Below are 19,937 nucleotides of genomic sequence, written 5' to 3'. Positions count from 1 at the left end.
ATGGATTTATTTCCTGTTCTAGTTGCTTCATTTCAGGCTTCATCACAAAACACACACAGAAAAATCTTAGGCAAAATTGCAACATTACGGAATCTTGAATAAAGTCAAGGAATAACAGTTGCACTTAAGACAACGAGAGGATACCCTCTATTCTGTCCACATGTTCAATGCAATACAGTATTCTCAATCTTTATTATTATTCTGTCCACCTCTCCAATGCAAGAGTTAACCAATATTCTCAATCATTCACCATTATTCTGTCCACTTCTTGAATGCAAAAGTCAACTAGAAATTTTGAAACATTCACCACCACGATTCTGTCCAATTCTTCATTGAAAGAGCTAACCTGTATTTTTCAATCATTCACAACTATGCTGTTGATCTCCCCAATGCAAGAGTTAACCAGTATTGAATCATTCACCCCCTTCCTCTGGTAAACCAGGAACTGGAACTCACTGTCTGCTTCTGTATTTCCACTTTTATAATTTGAATTCTTCTAAAAAGCTGGTTTCAAGACACTTATACTGTTTCTGATTGACTTTTTTGACTGTATGTTCACCTTTTTTTGTAGAGAGCCTTTTTCTTTATATCTCCTTTTGTTGTTCTTTGTCAGTGTCCATTCTATGTAGAAAAAAAAATTATGTTGAACTGTAGCCTGAAAAGGAGGAAGGAGGAAGGGATGGAGGAAGATGAGCATCAAACCCTCTTTGATCACAACAATACATACGAAAGTAAGTGAGAGGAGCGAGGAACATACGCCAGGGGAAGGAAGTCTCAAGGGATTAATGCTAATAGTAAAATATTACAGGAAGATTACTGATGAGAATAGCACCATGTTACTCCTTTGGTCTTCCCTCGATAACCAGACGATCACTGATGTCCTCTGGTACCCTCTTCATAGACAGACATTCACTGGTGTCCTCTGGTCCCCCTTGATAAGTAGATAATGGAGTAAGAAATAGGGAAGTCAGAGCAGAAACACCTATTCCAGGCACAGCCTTCCTCTTAATCTTAATCACATATCTAACTGCATTATTGTTCATCAGCTTACTGTCTTCCACTTTCCACATATCAAACCATCCTAACATACACCGACTCTCCCAAAACACAAGTTCTCACTCCTTCATTTCTTATTTTATGTCTCTGTGCTACTCTACACATACTCCTCAAACACGTTCCCTCCATTATATTCAAAAGTTTGCTATTCCCATGTTCTGTATTTTGGCACCATTATTCTATAATATGCTCAAATCCTGTGTACCATGTTTGAAGATCTCCTCAGTTCACTAAGAAGTACCTTTTTTACTTCCTTTACCTCGCACTTCACTTTTTCAACTCTCATTCATTGTAACTGTGATACCAATAATAGAACAATCTACCTGTTCTTCATTCAATCTCCCATCCATCCATTCACCAACATAACCATGATAATGATGAGTATCCTCTTCAGTTGGTTATTTCAACTTGACTGGAATCAATGTAGTGTTATAAAGTACATACATAGACAAGATTTATTCAGTCATAAACTACAAACAGAATCAATACAACTCAAGTTTTACTATATGGGAAACCTACACCTGGATGAGGTCAAGAGATTTTGAACATAACTTTGCAAGAAGTCCTGAAAGCTGGAGAAGTGATGAAGTTCCCTGCACAATGCGCATGTGTGTGTAACCTATTTCCTGAAAAGAAAATGGAAAAACATATATATACATATGTCAAAGGGAATCTGTATAATAAGGAATTTCATGAAATACATAGTGGTTTCATACAAAAACATTTCAGTAATCATTTCCAATATCACTTCTTTTACCAAAGAAGGTGTTAAATTAGGTTAGGTTTGGTTAGGTTACTGTATATAAATTTCATCCAATCACTAATGTATCTTTAAAGGTATATATAGTAGTATACAAATGAGATTTCAATACTTAATAAGCCTACAAGTTTTATACAACAAAAATTGTATTACAAATATGTTTAGCATGGTTGATTGGTCAAACTGAATCTACAGCAAACATAACCAAAACAAACTTAACCTAACCTACTTCAATACAGGAAATGATATCGGATATATGATTACTAAAATATTTTTGCACAGAGAGAGAGAGAGAGAGAGAGAGAGAGAGAGAGAGAGAGAGAGAGAGAGAGAGAGAGAGAGAGAGAGAGAGAGAGAGAGAGAGAGAGAGAGAGAGAGAGAGAGAGAGAGAGAGAGAGAGAGAGAGAGAGAGAGAGAGAGAGAATCAACAATAAGAGATTGTGTGTAATATCATGAATATTAGGAGTATTTTAAGATCAAATATATGGTAGGTGGCCTCAAAACAACCTTCTTGATTCAACACTCATTGTGTTCTTGGTAATCAAACAATCAATGCACCAACAAATAAGTAACTACATTTATGTTTTATACACAGTATCGGTGAACTGACACACTGGCGAATCGTCCAGCTGGACATTTTGCGGTGAATGAAATAGACAATTCACCGTTGTTGGCAAACTGGCACACCGCTGAACTATCCTTAAACCACTACCACAACATTGGGGAACATCTATTCCTGCCAATCGCTGCTGCACATACCACTTCATAACTGTGGCCTCACAAACACTCATAACACAAGCTCCTTTCTCTAATTTCTAGCTTTTTGGCCACAGTTAGGGCCACTAGCTTATGCTTAACATTCTTGGGAGGAGGTATAAGAGTTCTAAGGTATAGAAAAATGAACAAACTTATTAACTGAATCCAGACAAAACACTGTTTTATGAGTAAATTAGTTTTTCTATCAATATACCAAGCTGTCAATACCACATAGCACAGCCATGGGTGCAGCACCACTTGCTCATATACATATAATTCACACTCTTAGTTCCATAAGCCCCTGGTAAAGAGGCACAGTTTCAAGGAACACTGGACTGAAATGAACCTCAAGAGTTTAGGCATAGAAAAGCTGGCTAAATACCAAAGAGATTTTTCTGTGATACTCCAAATTTTAGCTTTGTATACCCAGTTGAAATTGTACAAGTAAAACCTTAAAATAGTCTAAATCATGCATTCATCTTTTACTAATAATCATACATATTACCATATTTGTAGATACATTTCTTGAGTATTTTTATTTGTATATCTTGATGTTAACAATTTGAATCAAATATTCAACATTTTCATAGTATAGTAAACACATATATGTACAATTCTTACCTTTATGAATTCTAATTTGAGGAATTCTGCCATATCTGTATTCTTGCATACTCTAAAGATAATGGAGATGATATCTTCAGAGGCATAACCCAACTTCCAAAGATGTGCCAGTATCTGTTTACAGATTACCAAAAATATATTAAAAGCTTTCATTTGGCTAGAAGAGACAGACAGACAGCTAGTAAAACCATTTAAAAGACTGTGGAAGGAGGAAACTAGGAGAGAAAGAGGGTAAGAATCAAATAATTAAATGGTTGGTATATATTTTAATCTATGTAATGAAATGCCACTCTTATATTCGCCAACATTTTATATGATGGTCCAAATATCTTGCTTATGTATTTTTCAGGGCTCAAAATTTCCTGTATGATCACTCCCAGATCTTTCTCCTCTTTAGTCTTCATTATTTGTTCCTCTCCCATCAAATAGTTCCATACTGGTCTTCTATTATTCTTTCCTAGTTCCATTATGTGACATTTCTTGGCATTAAAACTCCAATTTCCACTTCCTGCTCCACTCATAGATCTTGTTTATATCTTTCTGCAACAGCAGACAGTCCTCTCTGGTTTTGATAACTCTTAGCATAAATTTATATAACTGTTTATCCCAATGTGAATGTTGTTTATATAAATCTGAAACATAATGGGGGCTAACACTGACCCTTGTGGCACTCTGCTAGTTATTTTACCCCAAGATGAATATGAATCTCTGATCACAGTTCTCATTTCCCTATCTTTCAGATAATCTCTTGTCCATTTGAGCAAAGTTCCTCGCAGTCCTCCTATGTTCTCAGTTTCCAAAGTAGTCTTCCATGAGGGACTTTATCAAAAGCCTTTTTAATATCCAGGTATACTGTGTCTACCCATCCATCTCTGTTTTCAAGTCCTGCAATAACTCTCGAGTAGAAGCTTAATAAGTTTGATACACATGACTGCCCTGTCCTGAACCCAAATTGTCTGTTCGATATGACTTGCTCCTCTTCTAGAAATTTAACCCATTTTTCTTTGATAATTATTTCACATAACTTCCCCAAGAAACTTGTAAGTAACACTGGTCTGTAGTTTAGTGATTCAGTTGCCCTTCCTCCTTTAAATATCGGTATTACGTTGGCTCTCTTCCATTCTAATGGAACTTTCCCTTCATTTATTGAACTTGTAATTATTTCCCAAATTAGATCCAGTAGTTGCTCTTTACCTTCTTTTAACATCCAGCCTGATACACCATCTGGCCCCATTGCTTTTCTGACTTCCAACTTATCAATAATCTTCCTTGTGCACTGCGATCTCCTGTAATCCTAGGCAAACCCATCTCCTATTAGGTTCTGTGAAATCATCTTCTGCAGTGAATACCGTTTTGAAGTTCTCATTCATTATTTCACACATTTCCTTCTCTGTTTGGTATGTCTTCCCTTCATTAATGATTTTTTCAGTTGTTTCCTTATTCTTTGTTTTGCCATTTATAAACTTGTAGAAAAGTTTGGGTTCATCTTTGCTTTTATTCACTACATCTTTCTCAAAGTTTCTTTCTTCTCTCCTTACTCTAATATATTAATTTCTGGCATCTTTGTGTTGCCGTCTGTTATAGTCATTTCCCTGCTTTATGAGTTTCTTCCCCACTTTATTTTTTGCCTTTTTTGCTTGTATGCATCTAGCATTGTACCAAGCATGTATTCTTTTCTGAACTCTATAAACAGGAACAAACTTTTTACTCCTTCATTTTATTTCTTTAAGAATATGTCATATTTCCCTTGTACTGTCTTTCTGTACATAATATTACTCCACTCAATATCAGCAAAATAGATCCTTAATTTTTCAAAACCTGCTCTTGCATAATTTAATCTCTCTCCTTTATAGTCCTCTCTGTAACTTATCTCATCTTCCTCCTGAATTTGCATCTCTAATGTCACATGATCACTTCTCCCCATTGGACTAAGGTATTGTATGATTGGAGGGGGCTCTGGTTTTATTGTGAAAACTAGTTCAAGCAATGATGGTACCTTGTTGACTCCTCCACCCACTGGTCTATTGTACTAACCATAGTCAACTGTAACACTATCTCGCTCCACTGCCCAGCATTATCCATTACTTCCATCTCTCTCCAGTTTACTTTTTTACAGTTAAAGTCTCCAAGTAAAAGTATTCTTCTATCTCTTCTTATCATGTTACCTAGGCACTTCATCACCTCTCTTTGCATATCTTTATGTTCTTCTGTTCCCTATGTATTAGTCTTTGGTGGATTATATGTAACCATAATTTTTCTCTTCTTCAAATCTTTTGTTTTGATTGTTACTCCCATTACTTCCACTTTGTCCACACCATACTGCACATCCTCCACACATATATTATCACAAACCATTATTAGCACTCCTCCTCCCCATTTATCCTTCCTGTCTCTCCTCCAGGTATTACATCCCTCCTCTTTAAAGTTAACATGGATCTCTCCTCTCAATTTTGTTTCAACGATGCACATTACATCTGGCTTTTTCTCTTTCAAATAATCCCTAACTTCCAATATGCTTGATAACAACCCATCTATATTAGTATAAGTCACTCTTAATTTCATGCCTCCTCCACAACTTCCTCGTGTGTGTGTGTGTGTGTGTGTGTGTGTGTGTGTGTGTGTGTGTGTGTGTGTGTGTGTGTGTGTGTGTGTGTGTGTGTGTGTGTGTGTGTGTGTGTGTGTGTGTGTGTGTGTGTGTGTGTGTGTGTGTGTGTGTGTGTGTGTGTGTGTGTGTGTGTGTGTGTGTGTGTGTGTGTGTGTGTGTGTGTGTGTGTGTATTTACCTAGTTGTAGTTTTACAGGGCCTGGGCTTTATGCTCGTGTGGCCCTGTCTCCATATCTACACTTATCCAATTTTTCTTTAAAACTATGCACACTTTGCTGACACCACTTCCTCACTCAAACTGTTCCAAGTCTCAACACATCTTTGTGGGAAACTATATTTTTAACATCTCTCAGACATCTTCCTTCCTCAGTTTTTACTATGCGATCTTGTGCTTCAAATGTCATATTCTTCTCTCAGGATCAGTTTCTCATTATCCACTTGTCCATTCCGTTAATCAATTTATAAACTTGTATCAGATCCCCTCTCTCCCTTCTCTGTTCCAGGGTTGGTAGATCCATAGCCTTTAGTCTCTCCTCATATGTCATACCTTCAAATTCTGGAACCATTCTTGTAGCCATTTTTGTAGTCTCTCCAACTTTCTTATGTGTTTCTTTTATGGGGGTCCACACAACTCCTGCATATTCCAATCTGGGTCTTATTATAGTACTTATCAATTTCTTCATCATTTCTTTGTCCATGTAGTGAAATGCTAATCCAATATTCCTTAGCAAATTATATGTCTCTGAAAATTCTATCAATATGGCTTACTGGTTGATTGTTTTCTTCCATCACTCCCAAGTCCTTTTCCTTTTTACTTTCTAGTTCTACTCCATCTCCCATCTTATAGATTCCCACTGGTCGTCTTTCACTCTTTCCCATTTCCATGACATGGCTTTTGTCCACATTGAATTCCATCTCCCATTTTTACTCCATTTCCAGATCTTATTTAAGTCTTCCTGCAGTATTTCACAATCCTCTTTTGCTTTTGACTCTAGTCTGCAAACAGATTTATGTAGCTGTTCACTCCTCTGGCATGTCATTTATATATATGAGAAAAGTATTGGTGCCAATACTGACCCCTGTGGCACTCCGCTTTCTACTGCTCTCCACTTGGACTTCATATCTTTAACTACCGTCCTTATTTCTCTCCCCCTCAAATAATTTTCCATCCATCTCAATGTGCTTCCTTTTAAGCCACCCTTCTCCTCTAACTTCCACAGTAATCTTTCATGTGGCACTTTATCAAACGCCTTTTTAAATCCAAATAAATACAGTCAACCCATCCTCTCTCTCTCTCTTGTACTCTATCAACTATTCTAGAGTAGAAACTCAATAAATTTGTTACACATGACCGACCTTTTCTAAAACCAAATTGGCTATTTGATAATAATTTGTTGTCTTCAAGAAACTCGATCCATTGTTTCTTTATTATTCTTTCACACATCTTGCATATTACACTAGTTAGTGATACCGGTCTGTAATTTAAAGGTTCTTCCTTCCTTCCCTCTTATATATGGGAACCACCTCAGCTCTTTTCCATTCTACTGGTACTGTTCCATTTTCTATTGAGCATTTTATGATGTTGTATATAGGACTTGCTAGTTCTTCCTACATTCTTTCAGTATTCTGCCTGAGACTTCATCCGGTCCCATTGCCTTCTCTTCATCTAATTCCATCATCAACTCTTTTATTTCAAGCTTGGTTACTTTAATCTCTTTCATATAGACAGTCTCTATTACCCTGTGGTCTTTCAAATTTGGATTCCTTAGTAAAGACCTCCTGAAATTTATTATTTAACAGTTCTGCCATACTTTTGGGTCTTCCACCATCCATTCTCTCCTTTTAACCTTTCTATTGTTTCTTTTGCCTTATTTTTCCATTTATGAATCTGTAGAACAATTTTGGTTGCTCCTTACATTTTTCGACAATGTCCTTTTCATAGTTCTTTCCTCTTCCTTCCTCACCTTAGCATATTCATTTCTTGCTCTTTGAAGTTTTCCTTATTTTCTGGATTTTTATTTCTCCTCCATCTTTTCCATGCTCCATCTCTTTTCTCCTTTGCCCTAGCACACCTTGCATTAAACCAATCTTTCTTTCCTTCTTCTTTAGGTCTATATTTGGGACATATTCCTGACTCCTGTTTTGTATATTTCCAAAAATAAGTTATATTTCTCTTGCACTGTCCCTGAGTTTTCTATCTCCTCCCAGTTACATTTTTAAAATAGTTCTTGAGATTCTCAATATCAGCCTTTCTGTAATTTAATCGGTCTCCTTTGTATGATTCATCTCATCTTCCTTTCCTCTTCTATATCCATTTCTAATATTTTTCTTATTTAATTCACTGTTTATATCTTATATCTAAACAGCCAGGTACCCCAAACAGCTCAAGCTCATTATTCCCATCTTGTATCATTCTTAGACCACACATCACACCACATCAAGGTCACAATCTCATTTCTCCCCTATCACTCTATAACAGGGTACATTAACAGGAGACATCCCAAATATCTCCAACCAATAGATCACTCTCCTCTTACCATTCTTGTGTGTGTGTGTGTGTGTTGTGTATTTACCTAATTGTATTTACCTAATTGTAACATAAAAGAGCTATGTTGTGTCATATGCCTCCATATCTACTAATCCATTTTTTTTTAAAATCAATATTCTTATTTGACCACTTCCACATCTAAACTTCCATGCTTCCACCCTTCTATGAGACTATATTTTTTCACATCTCTCCTATAAGTATTCCTTTTAGTTTTTTTCCCATCTGACATCTTTCATTCCACATACACAGATCTTCCTATCCATTTTTTCCATGCCAATCATCACTTGTATATTGCTATCATCTCCCTTTCTCTTCTGTTTTCCAGTCATTCATTCTTTAGTCTGTCTTCATAAGTCAAATCTCTTAAGTCACCATTTTTGTTCTCCCTCTTGTGTGTGTGTGTGTGTGTGTGTGTGTGTGTGTGTGTGTGTGTGTGTATTTACCTAGTTGTATTTACCTAGTTGTAGTTTTACAGGGCCTGGGCTTTATGCTCGTGTGGTCCCGTCTCCATATCTACACTTATCCAATTTTTCTTTAAAACTATGTACACTCTTTGCTGATACCACTTCCTCACTCAAACTGTTCCAAGTCTCAACACATCTTTGCGGAAACTAAATTTTTAACATCTCTCAGACATCGTCCCTTCCTTAGTTTCTTACTATGCGATCTTGTGCTTCTAAAGTCATATTCTTCTCTCAGGATCAGTTTCTCATTATCCACTTCATCCATTCCGTTAATCAATTTATAAACTTGTATCAGATCCCTCTCTCTTCTCTGCTCCAAGGTTGGTAGATCCATTGCCTTTAGTCTCTCCTCATATGCCATCCCTTTAAATTCTGGAACCATTCTTGTAGCCATTTTTGTAGTCTCTAATTTTCTTATGTGTTTCTTTTATGGGGAGTCCACACAACTCCTGCATATTCCAATCTAGGTCTTATTTTAGTACTTATCAATTTCTTCATCATTTCCTTGTCCATATAGTGAAATGCTACTCCAATATTCCTTAGCAAATTATACGTCTCTCTGAAAATTCTATCAATATGGCTAACCGGTTGATTATTTTCTTCCATTGTCACTCCCAAGTCCTTTTCCTTTTTACTTTTTCTAGTTCTACTCCATCTCCCATCTTATAGATTCCCACTGGTCGTCTTTCACTTTTTCCCATTTCCATGACATGGCTTTTGTCCACATTGAATTCCATCTCCCATTTTTGCTCCATTTCCAGATCTTGTTTAAGTCTTCCTGTAGTATTTCACAATCCTCTTTTGTTTAATGACTCTGCACAGTTTCGCATCGTCCGCAAACAGATTTATGTAGCTGTTCACTCCTCTGGCATGTCATTTATATATACGAGAAAAGTATTGGTGCCAATACTGACCCCTGTGGCACTCCGCTGTCTACTGTTCTCCACTTGGACTTCATATCTTTAACTATCGTCCTTATTTCTCTCCCTTAAGTAATTCTTCATCCATCTCAATGTGCTTCCTTTTAAGCCACCCTTCTCCTCTAACTTCCATAGTAATCTTTCATGTGGCACTTTATCAAAAGCCTTTTTTAGATCTAAATAAATACAGTCAACCCATCCCTCTCTCTTGTACTTTATCAACTATTCTAGAGTAGAAACTCAATAAATTTGTCACACATGACCGACCTTTTCTAAAACCAAATTGGCTATTTGATAATATTTTGTTGTCTTCAAGAAACTCGATCCATTGCTTCTTTATTACTTTTTCACACATCTTGCATATTACACTAGTTAGTGATACCGGTCTGTAATTTAAAGGTTCTTCCTTCCTTCCGCTCTTATATATGGGAACCACCTCAGCTCTTTTCCACTCCACTGGCACTGTTCCATTTTCTATTGAGCATTTTATGATGTTGTATATTGGACTTGCTAGTTCTTCCCTACATTCTTTCAGTATTCTGCCTGAGACTTCATCCGTCCCATTGCCTTTTCCTCATCCAATTCCGTCATCAACTTTTTATTTCAAGCTTGGTTACTTTAATCTCTTTCATATAGACAGTCTCTATTACCCTGTGGTCTTTCAAATTTGGATTCCTTAGTAAAGACCTCATGAAATTTACTATTTAACAGTTCTGCCATACTTTTTGGGTCTTCCACCATTCCGTTTTCTCCTTTTAACCTTTCTATTGTTTCTTTTTGTCTTATTTTTCCATTTATGAATCTGTAGAACAATTTTGGTTGTTCCTTACATTTTTCGACAATGTCCTTTTCATAGTTCTTTTCTTCTTCCTTTCTCACCTTAGCATATTCATTTCTTGCTGTTTTGAAGTTTTCCTTATTTTCTGGATTTCTGTTTCTTCTCCACCTTTTCCATGCTCCATCTCGTTTCTCCTTTGCCCTAGCACATCTTGCATTAAACCAATCTTTCTTTCCTTCTTCTTTAGGTCTATATTTCGGAACATATTCCTGACCCCAGTTTTGTATATTTCCAAAAATAAGTTATATTTCTCTTGAACCGTTAATGAGTTTTCCATCTCCTCCCAGTTTACGTTTTAAAATAGTTCTTGAGATTCTCAATATCAGCCTTTCTGTAATTTAATCGGTCTCCTTTGTATGATTCATCTCTATCTTCCTTTCCTTCTTCTATATCCATCTCTAATATTACATGGTCACTCTTTCCCAATGGGCACTTGTATCTTATATCATCGTTAATTGGTATATCCCTTGTAAAACTAGGTCTAATCTTGCCGGCTCATCGCTTTCCTCTGAATCTTGTGTTTTCCTTTACTCTTTGGACCATCAAATTATCTATCATTAGGTTCAGGAATCTATCTCCCAGGCATCTTCCCCATACCACTTTCATAATTTTCCCAGTCTACCTCCTTACAGTTGAAATCTCCTATCAATATCACTTTTCTCCTTTCCTTAATGATTCTTGTAAGACTCCTTATTGTGTCATCTATCATGTCTCTATATTCTTGGTTAGTCCATGAGTTTGTTTTGGTGGCACATATGTTCCAATGATTGTTAACTCCTTTTGTTAATATGCATCTTAACATACAGTATTTCTGATTTTCCTTCCCAAACTCCACTTGATTTACCACTATCTCCTTCCTTAACATCATCATGACTCCTCCTCCTCCTTTACCCACTCTGTCTCTCCTCCATATATTATACCTTTTATCTATGTCTATTTTTATTGCCTCATTTAACTTTGTTTCCACCAGGCATACAATATCTGGTTCTTCTTTCTTTATGTAATCTCTTAATTCTAATTTACTAGATAAAATCCCATCTATGTTTGTATACATCATTTTTAATCTCTTGTTCTTATCATTTTAGTTAAACTTGCTCCATTCTTTTCTCTTCTTTCTCTTTTATATACCATTTCCTTATCCTGTCTCCTATAATTCTCCAAAAATGCCTTCTTCTCCTCCTCTGACCTTTCATTATTTTTTCTCTTGCTTCTGCCACCAGTTCATTGTGTCTCTTCCTTTCCTCCTCGTTTCTATTTTTCTTTATATATATATCTTTGCAACCTTCTGTTTCTCTGAGTTTCGTTTTTCTATATAGTACTTCTTCTGCTGCTGCTTGTGATTTTAGTAATATCTTAATTGGTCTCACTGTTCCTTCTTGATATGGTCCCATTCTATGGATTTCTTCTACTTCCTCTTCTAAGTTCTGTCTATCCTCGTCATTCAGATGTTTTAGTAGGTCTTTACTGATTTCATTTCGTCTTTTTCCTTCTTGGTCTATATTTAACATTTTTTCTTTCAGTCCAAAAATAATTACACTCTTCTTTTTTCCGCAATTTCTCTTACTAAATTTTCTTTTTCTTGAGGACTCCTATCATTTTGCTTGTCATATTTTCATCTCTTTCTTTTAACTGTTCTTGAAATACTTCTTGAAATGATTCCTTGTCTTTCTTATCTTGGATTCTCCATGCTTGTACTTCTTTTTAATCACGTCTTGTACTCTTTCTTCTTCTTTGTTAACTAGATCTTTTAGCTTTTCTTTTTCTTTCTCGGCTTTACCGAGTCCTTCTTCCATCAATTTCTTATAGTTCGCTATTTGGACTTTTAATTCTTCATTTTCGGTTCTTAGCCTAGTTTCGTTTTCTTCCACTCTTTTATCCTTTCTTTCAATTTCTGGAGCTCTTTATCCTGTTCTTCATTCTCTTTCATTCCCATACTCTCCTTTATCAATTTATCTAATTTACGTTCGATAGTTAAGACTCTATCAAATAGTGAAGTTTGCGCCGTATCAAAGCCTTCAAATTCTCCTCCTCCTCACCAACATTGTCATCATCAGCTTTCATTCTTTCCCTTGTCACATACCTGCATTTAGATGGAATATCTTTCTCACTCATTATTATTTAACACTGTATTTATGAAAGGAAAAATGAGTCCACACTTATCGCCCAGGCCTCTGTAAACCCAAACAAAGGTAGTGAAGATCAACTGATTCTCGGTAGCGCCGGTATCGCGTCCTTCCTCTGCTGCGTCTGTGTGTGTGTGTGTAGTTTCATTTACCAAGTTGTTCAGAAATTGAAAGAACCACTTGCTCCTTACCTTATAAGCTTCATCAAAGCTGGCCTTAGTGCAATGTTGAATCATTTCCTTTACCATCACTGGATGTGGCTCATCACAAACCTAATAAAAAATTATATCTTGTTACTGATATGAATATAAAAACATCAAATAAAAATAGAAAATAAAATGATGACCCAACCAATATTTTTAGGGAGGAAAGATAAAAAAAAAAGTCACAATGCTAGCTCCAAAAAAATATTCCAAATAGAGATTAAATATCTGAATATAAATGTCTTGAATCTTCTTTCTTGAGAGAGTTCAAGTCATAGGAAAAAGAAATACAAAAGCAGGTACAGAAGTTCTACAGCTTACCATAGAAAGGGTGAATTAATTAACTCCTTCAGTACCGGGACTCAATTTTACCTTGAGATTTGTGTACTGTTAGACCATTTTATTGACATTAGGAAGGGTCTATGGAGGTCTGAAGATGAATGGTTACAATCTTCACTATTTTAATTCCCCACATGAGAGAGAGAGAGAGAGAGAGAGAGAGAGAGAGAGAGAGAGAGAGAGAGAGAGAGAGAGAGAGAGAGAGAGAGAGAGAGAGAGAGAGAGAGAGAGAGAGAGAGAGAGAGAGAGAGAGAGAGAGAGAGAGAGAGAGAGAGAGAGAGAGAGAGAGAGAGAGAGAGAGAGAGAGAGAGAGATTTTTTCGAACTTACTTTGAATACATTTTCTGAGGACACATGGCTAAAGCCTTGTGCAGTAGACTGGAGGTTGTTGAGAGCTTGTCTCATATCTCCTTGGGCTGTGAAGAGTATAGCCTCCAACCCATCATCTGTATAACTCAAATCTTCCTTAAAACATACATGCTGAAGTTTGTTCAGTATCTGTAGGAAGAAATTTGAACTTGAAATAATAAAAAAAAGTAAATGTAATAATAATAAAAAGAAAAGAAAAGAAAAAAATATATATACAGGCAACCCTTGCTTAACGAAGGGGTTATGTTCCTAGAAAACCCTTCGTTAAGCGAACTGATTATAACAAGTTTAACCCCTGACTTGAATTTCCATTAAGAGTAAACAAAGCGAGAGTGCATCATAGTATGTACTGTGAAAGGTTTAATGAAAGTAAAAATTATGAAGTTAAACATTTAGGCAGTTTAATTTAAGTCATTATAATGTACACTAATGTATGTATGTTTGTAACTTTATAATGTTGATGATCTTGAATTTATGAAGGGAGGGAGAGTGAAACAAGTTCAGGTGGTTCTTTTAGCTTGCAAGGAAGATACGGTCTCACCAGCCTTCTTAATAGAGTCTGCTGACTTGAAAATAGTAGAGACAGTAGATGGAGTCAAGATGGTGGTGAGCAATGCTATTAGTTTTCTGGCCTCTCTCGTGTCTGTGAATAATATGCAGCTTCACTTGAGAGTAAGAGACTTCCTGGTCTTAGCAACACTAGGCGACATTGCAGGGCGTTTTGGTGGTAAATTGAGCGAGGGAAGACGAGCTGCTGCTGACACTGTTATTGTTTTGAACAAGGGAAGTGAGTGGTGTGTGTGTTGTCCACGAGAGGCGCTAATATATTCAAAAGCCTGTCAACTTGCGTGATACGGCAGGCCTTTCAAACTTGGAAAAAATTACCTGAATAAAACTTTGTTAAAGCGAGTTTGGTGTTCGTTAAACGAGCAGATGGCAGTAAAATGAAACCTTCGTTGTAGCAAAATTCTATATTCCTCACCTGAAATATGTTCACCTAAGATATAGAGTTGCAACAATGTACATGAATATCAAAATTGTACTGGAAGAACTGAATTGGTACAACAATCACTAACCTATTATAAATAATGGAAAGCACCAATAGCCAAAATTAATGTACTTCATTATTTCGCCATAAACAACACCAAAGTCAATTTAACTGTTCTCTCTTAGGGGAGTCACTGAAAAGTCATCCATGATTGTTAAAATAAAGGTAAAATCTTTTGAACTGTCACAGTAGATATTATATATAAGCATAAAATGATTAAGTATGAATATAAAGCAATTTCAACCAAAATTACCTGAGTTTTAAAGTTAACATAAATATTCCCTCATTACCTTACCTGAGCATCAGTAAGTTTAGAATACCTCAGCATAGCACACCGTGACTGAATAGGCTCAATAATCTTTTCTGAGGAGTTACAAGCCAGGGCAAAGCGGGTGGTATTGGAGTAAATCTCCATGGTCCTTCGCAAGGCTTGCTGGGCACCATCAGTCATGCTGTGCAATACATTTACCTTAGTTTTTAAGGTTTTCTTGCAATTTAAAAACTCATATCATATTCATGATAGCTACTATAAATTTGTAGGCTGATTAATCATTATACAGTAATTTAAAACATGAAAATACTATAATTTGTACTTAAAATCCAATCCTTACCTATCAGCTTCATCCAAAATTATAACCTTATGTTTTCCCTTTGGAAGTGTAACTTTCTGCTGTGCAAACATCTTGATCTTATTCCGAACAACATCAATGCCACGGTCATTTGAAGCATTCAATTCCATCACTGCTTCTCGGAAACTTGGACCAAGAAGTGCTCTAGCCAGACACAATATTGTGGTTGTCTTCCCTACACCAGGTGGTCCCTGAGAAGTACAAAACAAATATTTTAACTGTTGCTTGCATTATCTTACTAATTCATCATCTGGTAGGCCACTTCATTAAGTTTCAAGAATACATTCCTTATTAAAATTATCAGATTAACAATATTAACAAATGTGCTGAAAACTGTACAAAAAATATATAAACAGAATTCATAACACTGACACTACTGAAAAGTATCACTAATAACACTTTTAGCTTAACTGAGATTCTTACAGCAATAATAATGTTGGGAACATTGCCTTGTTTGGCAAACACTTCTAGTCTTGCCACAGTTTCTTCATTGCCAACAATTTCAGGAAAAGTTGTGGGCCGGTATTTTTCAATCCTGAAATAAATACATACAAATAATCTTTATCATATTTTCTGCACTATATCACATCTGTATAATGCCAAAAATGAATCTACTCTTTCCTGTGTATAGCAGTAGACAACTAGAATCACCTCCCAAATTAAGTTATCACCTCAGAAAATATAATTACTATATTTGCAGAGCTGGGCATTCCGCACCAGATTGCAACTTAGCCACACCATGAATTTTGAAGTCGCAAAGTTGTTCTGCAACTTTTGCCACAACTTTAAACAAAAACATAGCTAATTTTTATTAAAATTCCTGTGGCTGGAGGAGAAAATAGGCCTGGAGAACCTGGAGGAGGAGGATTACTCATAAATATAGGTAAGCTATGGCTGTGTTTAGCAAAGTCACAGTCACACCTCAGAAAATTCAAGTCGTGCCCAGCTATGCATATTTGAGAGGAAATTAAATGAGTTTTGGAAAGAGCAAAAAATAGTCCAACTATAGCTCAAAAGACCAGATTTTGCATTCCCAAGACAAGTCTAAGAAAATAAACAAGCAAAGGTAGATTCTGTTGTAAACTTTTATCTCCCCACCCCCCACCCCAAAAAAAAAAAAAAAAAAAAAAAAAAAAGGAGACATCTTATTAATCTTAATCTTACCATCAGCATGCTATAGCATATAAACCTAAACCTAGCCAAACAAGAAATGCCACAAAGATATAGTTAAGGTTGTTAAGTTAGATAGAATGCAAACATGTACGGAATTCACGTGTCAAAATCTATGTCCGGAAGATTTTTGAAAATTCCTCAAATGTCCTGAGTTTCAACTTTCATCAATAACTATATATATATATATATATATATATATATATATATATATATATATATATATATATATATATATATATATATATATATATATATATATATTTCATATTTCTATTGGTTGATCTTCACTAACACTTGATATAATATTGAAAAAATATGAAAATCAATAAAAAAACCCTCGATTTATTTACTTTATGGCAGTAACAAGATCAGAAGGCCACAAACAAACAAACAATAATCCAAACTGATGCCTGCCTATATCAATGCAGATTAAAGAGAAAGACTGGTGTGCAATGTAAGGCAAGTCATGCAATGAAGGGAAGACTGGGAACATTTATTTCATACAAGACCCTACACGTTAATTTTGACTGAAACCAGACTAATCCAGCTGACACCCATTAAAGCCTTCCTTAATGGGTGGCAGCTTCTTTAGGCTGCTTTCGGTCAAGATTAATGTGTATGGGTCTTGTATGGAGTCGATGCTCCCATTGCATGACAGCAACCCTATGCAGATGATACCCAAGTGTTTAGAATGATAAAGGATGAGAGGGACTGTAGAAAATTACAAGGTCTCAATGGAATGAATGAATGGTCAAAGAAATGGCTATTAAGGTTACACCCCAAGAAATGCAATTTGATGAGAACTGGTAAAACAAATACAGGTGTTTCAATATACTATGGATGAAGATCTGAACCAGATTAAAGTAGAGAAAGATTTAGGGGTGAAAATCGACCAAGAGTTAAATTTCAATTAACATTTTCCAGAAAAAATAAATAAAGCAAATAGGATGGTTGGGTTAATAAAGACATCTGTTAGCATGGATGAGGAAATATTTAAATTTTTGTATGTGGCATTGATTTGACCACACCTGGAATATACCAATCAGGTGTGGTCTCTTTACGTGAAGAAGGATGTGGAAGCCTTTGAAAGGGTTCAGTGCAGGGCAACAAAATTGGTACCAGATTTGATGGATCTCTCCTATGAAGAAAGGCTTAAGAAACTAGACCTACCAATATTGACATATTGATATATATGGTGGAAACCATTAAAATTATCAATGGAATGTATGACAAAGATGTATGTGAAGGCTTGTTTACAGTGCAGGAAGGATTACAAACTTGTGGTCATGGAAAGAAAATATTTAAGCAAAGAGCAAGATTAGACATCAGAAAGTATCCCTTTTGTAATAGGGTGCTGAATAACTGAAACAGCCTTCCCAGACGGTGTGATAAATGCTAAATCAGTTCGAGAGTTTGAAAGAAAATTAGATGATGTATGGAAAAATTAAGAGCAAAGGTTTAATTATACTTAAAAAATAGGGAACCTCGATCACAAGTATGACCACACGACCACAAGATCTATAATGTGTCATTCAGATTTGGAGTCACAGGCCTCTTCAAGGAGTCATCTGTCAATTTCTGTGTGAGTTTCTTCTAAGCTTACAGTACGAACAAGACCAAGACGGCCATCACAATAGGACAGGCAGGACCACACTACTATCCTTAATATTTATCAACATTTTACCTGATTTTATTTATTTTATTGCTTTGACAAATTTTCAGAAATTAATGTATCTATATTGCATGACATTCTACAACCTTAATTATATCAGGTATGTATCAACATCGATGAAAAGAGGTTAAGATTATCTCCACATCCTAAAAACCTGAACCCAGACTTTTTAAGCCTTTTCCAGATGGACGTCTGACGAATAAAGCCTGTTTCTCTCAACTTCACAGTGTCCAATAGTGAAGTCTGACACAATAATAGAAACATTGCCTGAACAAATAATTAAAAAGTCAGGAAATAAACCACTGTAATCATCACACTGCCCAGGTCAGATTTGGCCACCCTCGGGAAGGCTTGGCAGCACAATTACTTGATAATCTACTAAGTGCAGCTGTCATCTATATTTACCATGGTGCGTGTGATGTCCCCGAGGCTGAAGCTTTGTCATTGTTTTTAGACTCCTTGGGTGCATCAACCTCCATTTGTGAGTCTCCGCCTGCCATGTTTATGTTTGGACTAATGTGCGGGGCTCGGGGCCGTGGCCTGAATTTGGCGGGAAGCGACAGGCAGTAGCACGCAGCTCTATCTCCCCAGAGAGTATAAATTACTTAACTTACTTTACCTACTTACTTTGTAATTAAAACAAGTAAGTAATTTAATGTAATGAGTGCAAGTGAAATTAGTTAAGATTACATTCTAGCAGCATATCACAAAACATTATGAAAATGACCGCAAGCATAAGTAATTTTCGCAAAACATGATTTTTTTCCCGAATCATGTTAACCTGCAATGAAGAAATCAGCAGTGATATTTATTAAGGAAATTAATTCTGTTGAATCTAACGTAGAGGAACTGAGCTAGATAGTCTGTAGATGCAATTTAATTTCCACTCTACATTTATTTCGCGTTCACCCGGGTGACGTCGTCGTTCTCCGGCGTGCATCAAATCTTCTTTCAACTTTCAACCATTTACACTTCTTTCTTTGAAGAATATATAATGAGTTCCACGTTTTGGCAATGAACTTCATTTTATATCCATGACAATATGATTATTGAAATTGATTACAAAAGCATAACTTTTTCAAAACATTCCCAAATTTGTTGAGGATTGGTATGCAACATCGATCAAATTTATTTTCTTTTTCAGTATTGGATGCGCACATTTCGCGACGTCGATGACGGCGAAGTCTGTGTTGACGAAATCGCTCGAAGTGTTTTCCTCTTCGTTCCCATAGATGAGCACCGCGCCGTTTTCTCTTCAAACGCCATGGACGTATAACGAAAGTCAGTGTGTAAAAAACTTCACAGAGCAATCTTCTATTAGCTCGATTATATTCTTGCTCATATTCATATCGCTCTTGCCGTGTCATTGCCATCATCTCATAAGGATTAGGATCTTTGCCAGTTAGGGACGCTTTGAAAGCAAGCGATAGACGAGCGCTGGTAGCCAGTGGTTGCTTAGCAGGGAACGCATTTTTCCCTAATAAAACAGGCTTTTGCATATTCGTTAAAAATAAATGTTTAAGTTAAAAGAAAACTTTCAGCGCAAGATTTATATACTGTTTTGAATGTAAGAGAAGTGTCGGTGTTTTCGTTGCTTGGTGAATTATATGGAAGAATTATCACGATTCTATAAAGCTTTTGTACTCTACGTATAACTGTTCAATGATAAATTTAGTGCCCCAATTGCTTAAATCTGATTTATCACATTGACATTTACGCGTACTATGTATATGTTGTATATTTGAGTACACTTTAAGGTTACCACAGTATTTTGCATCGGCTTGCGTTATTGTTATTAGAAATATCTCACTCTAC

The 19,937-nt window shown here is 36.1% G+C and overlaps 1 protein-coding gene across 2 annotated transcripts; it reads right to left on the bottom strand.

Annotated features, from left to right (window-relative positions):
* Positions 1-1,497: 1,497 nt before the first annotated feature.
* On the bottom strand, positions 1,498-18,687 carry LOC123518328 (replication factor C subunit 2-like). Of its 2 annotated transcripts, XM_045279088.1 has the most exons (8): positions 18,528-18,685; positions 15,701-15,812; positions 15,260-15,468; positions 14,944-15,100; positions 13,562-13,729; positions 12,882-12,962; positions 3,194-3,307; positions 1,498-1,682 (listed from the first exon to the last, which is right to left on the bottom strand). In XM_045279088.1, the coding sequence occupies exons 1-8, from the start codon at positions 18,620-18,622 to the stop codon at positions 1,572-1,574; spliced, it is 1,047 nt and encodes a 348-aa protein (XP_045135023.1). In that variant the 5' UTR covers positions 18,623-18,685; the 3' UTR covers positions 1,498-1,571. The 2 variants fall into 2 exon arrangements, with proteins under 2 accessions (XP_045135023.1, XP_045135024.1); XM_045279089.1 differs by lacking the exon at positions 3,194-3,307 and having other exon boundaries at positions 18,528-18,687.
* Positions 18,688-19,937: the final 1,250 nt, after the last annotated feature.

Source organism: Portunus trituberculatus, chromosome 43 (assembly GCF_017591435.1).
Source record: "Portunus trituberculatus isolate SZX2019 chromosome 43, ASM1759143v1, whole genome shotgun sequence".
NCBI lineage: Eukaryota > Metazoa > Arthropoda > Malacostraca > Decapoda > Portunidae > Portunus > Portunus trituberculatus.
This window is presented reverse-complemented; position numbering and strand designations above follow the sequence as displayed.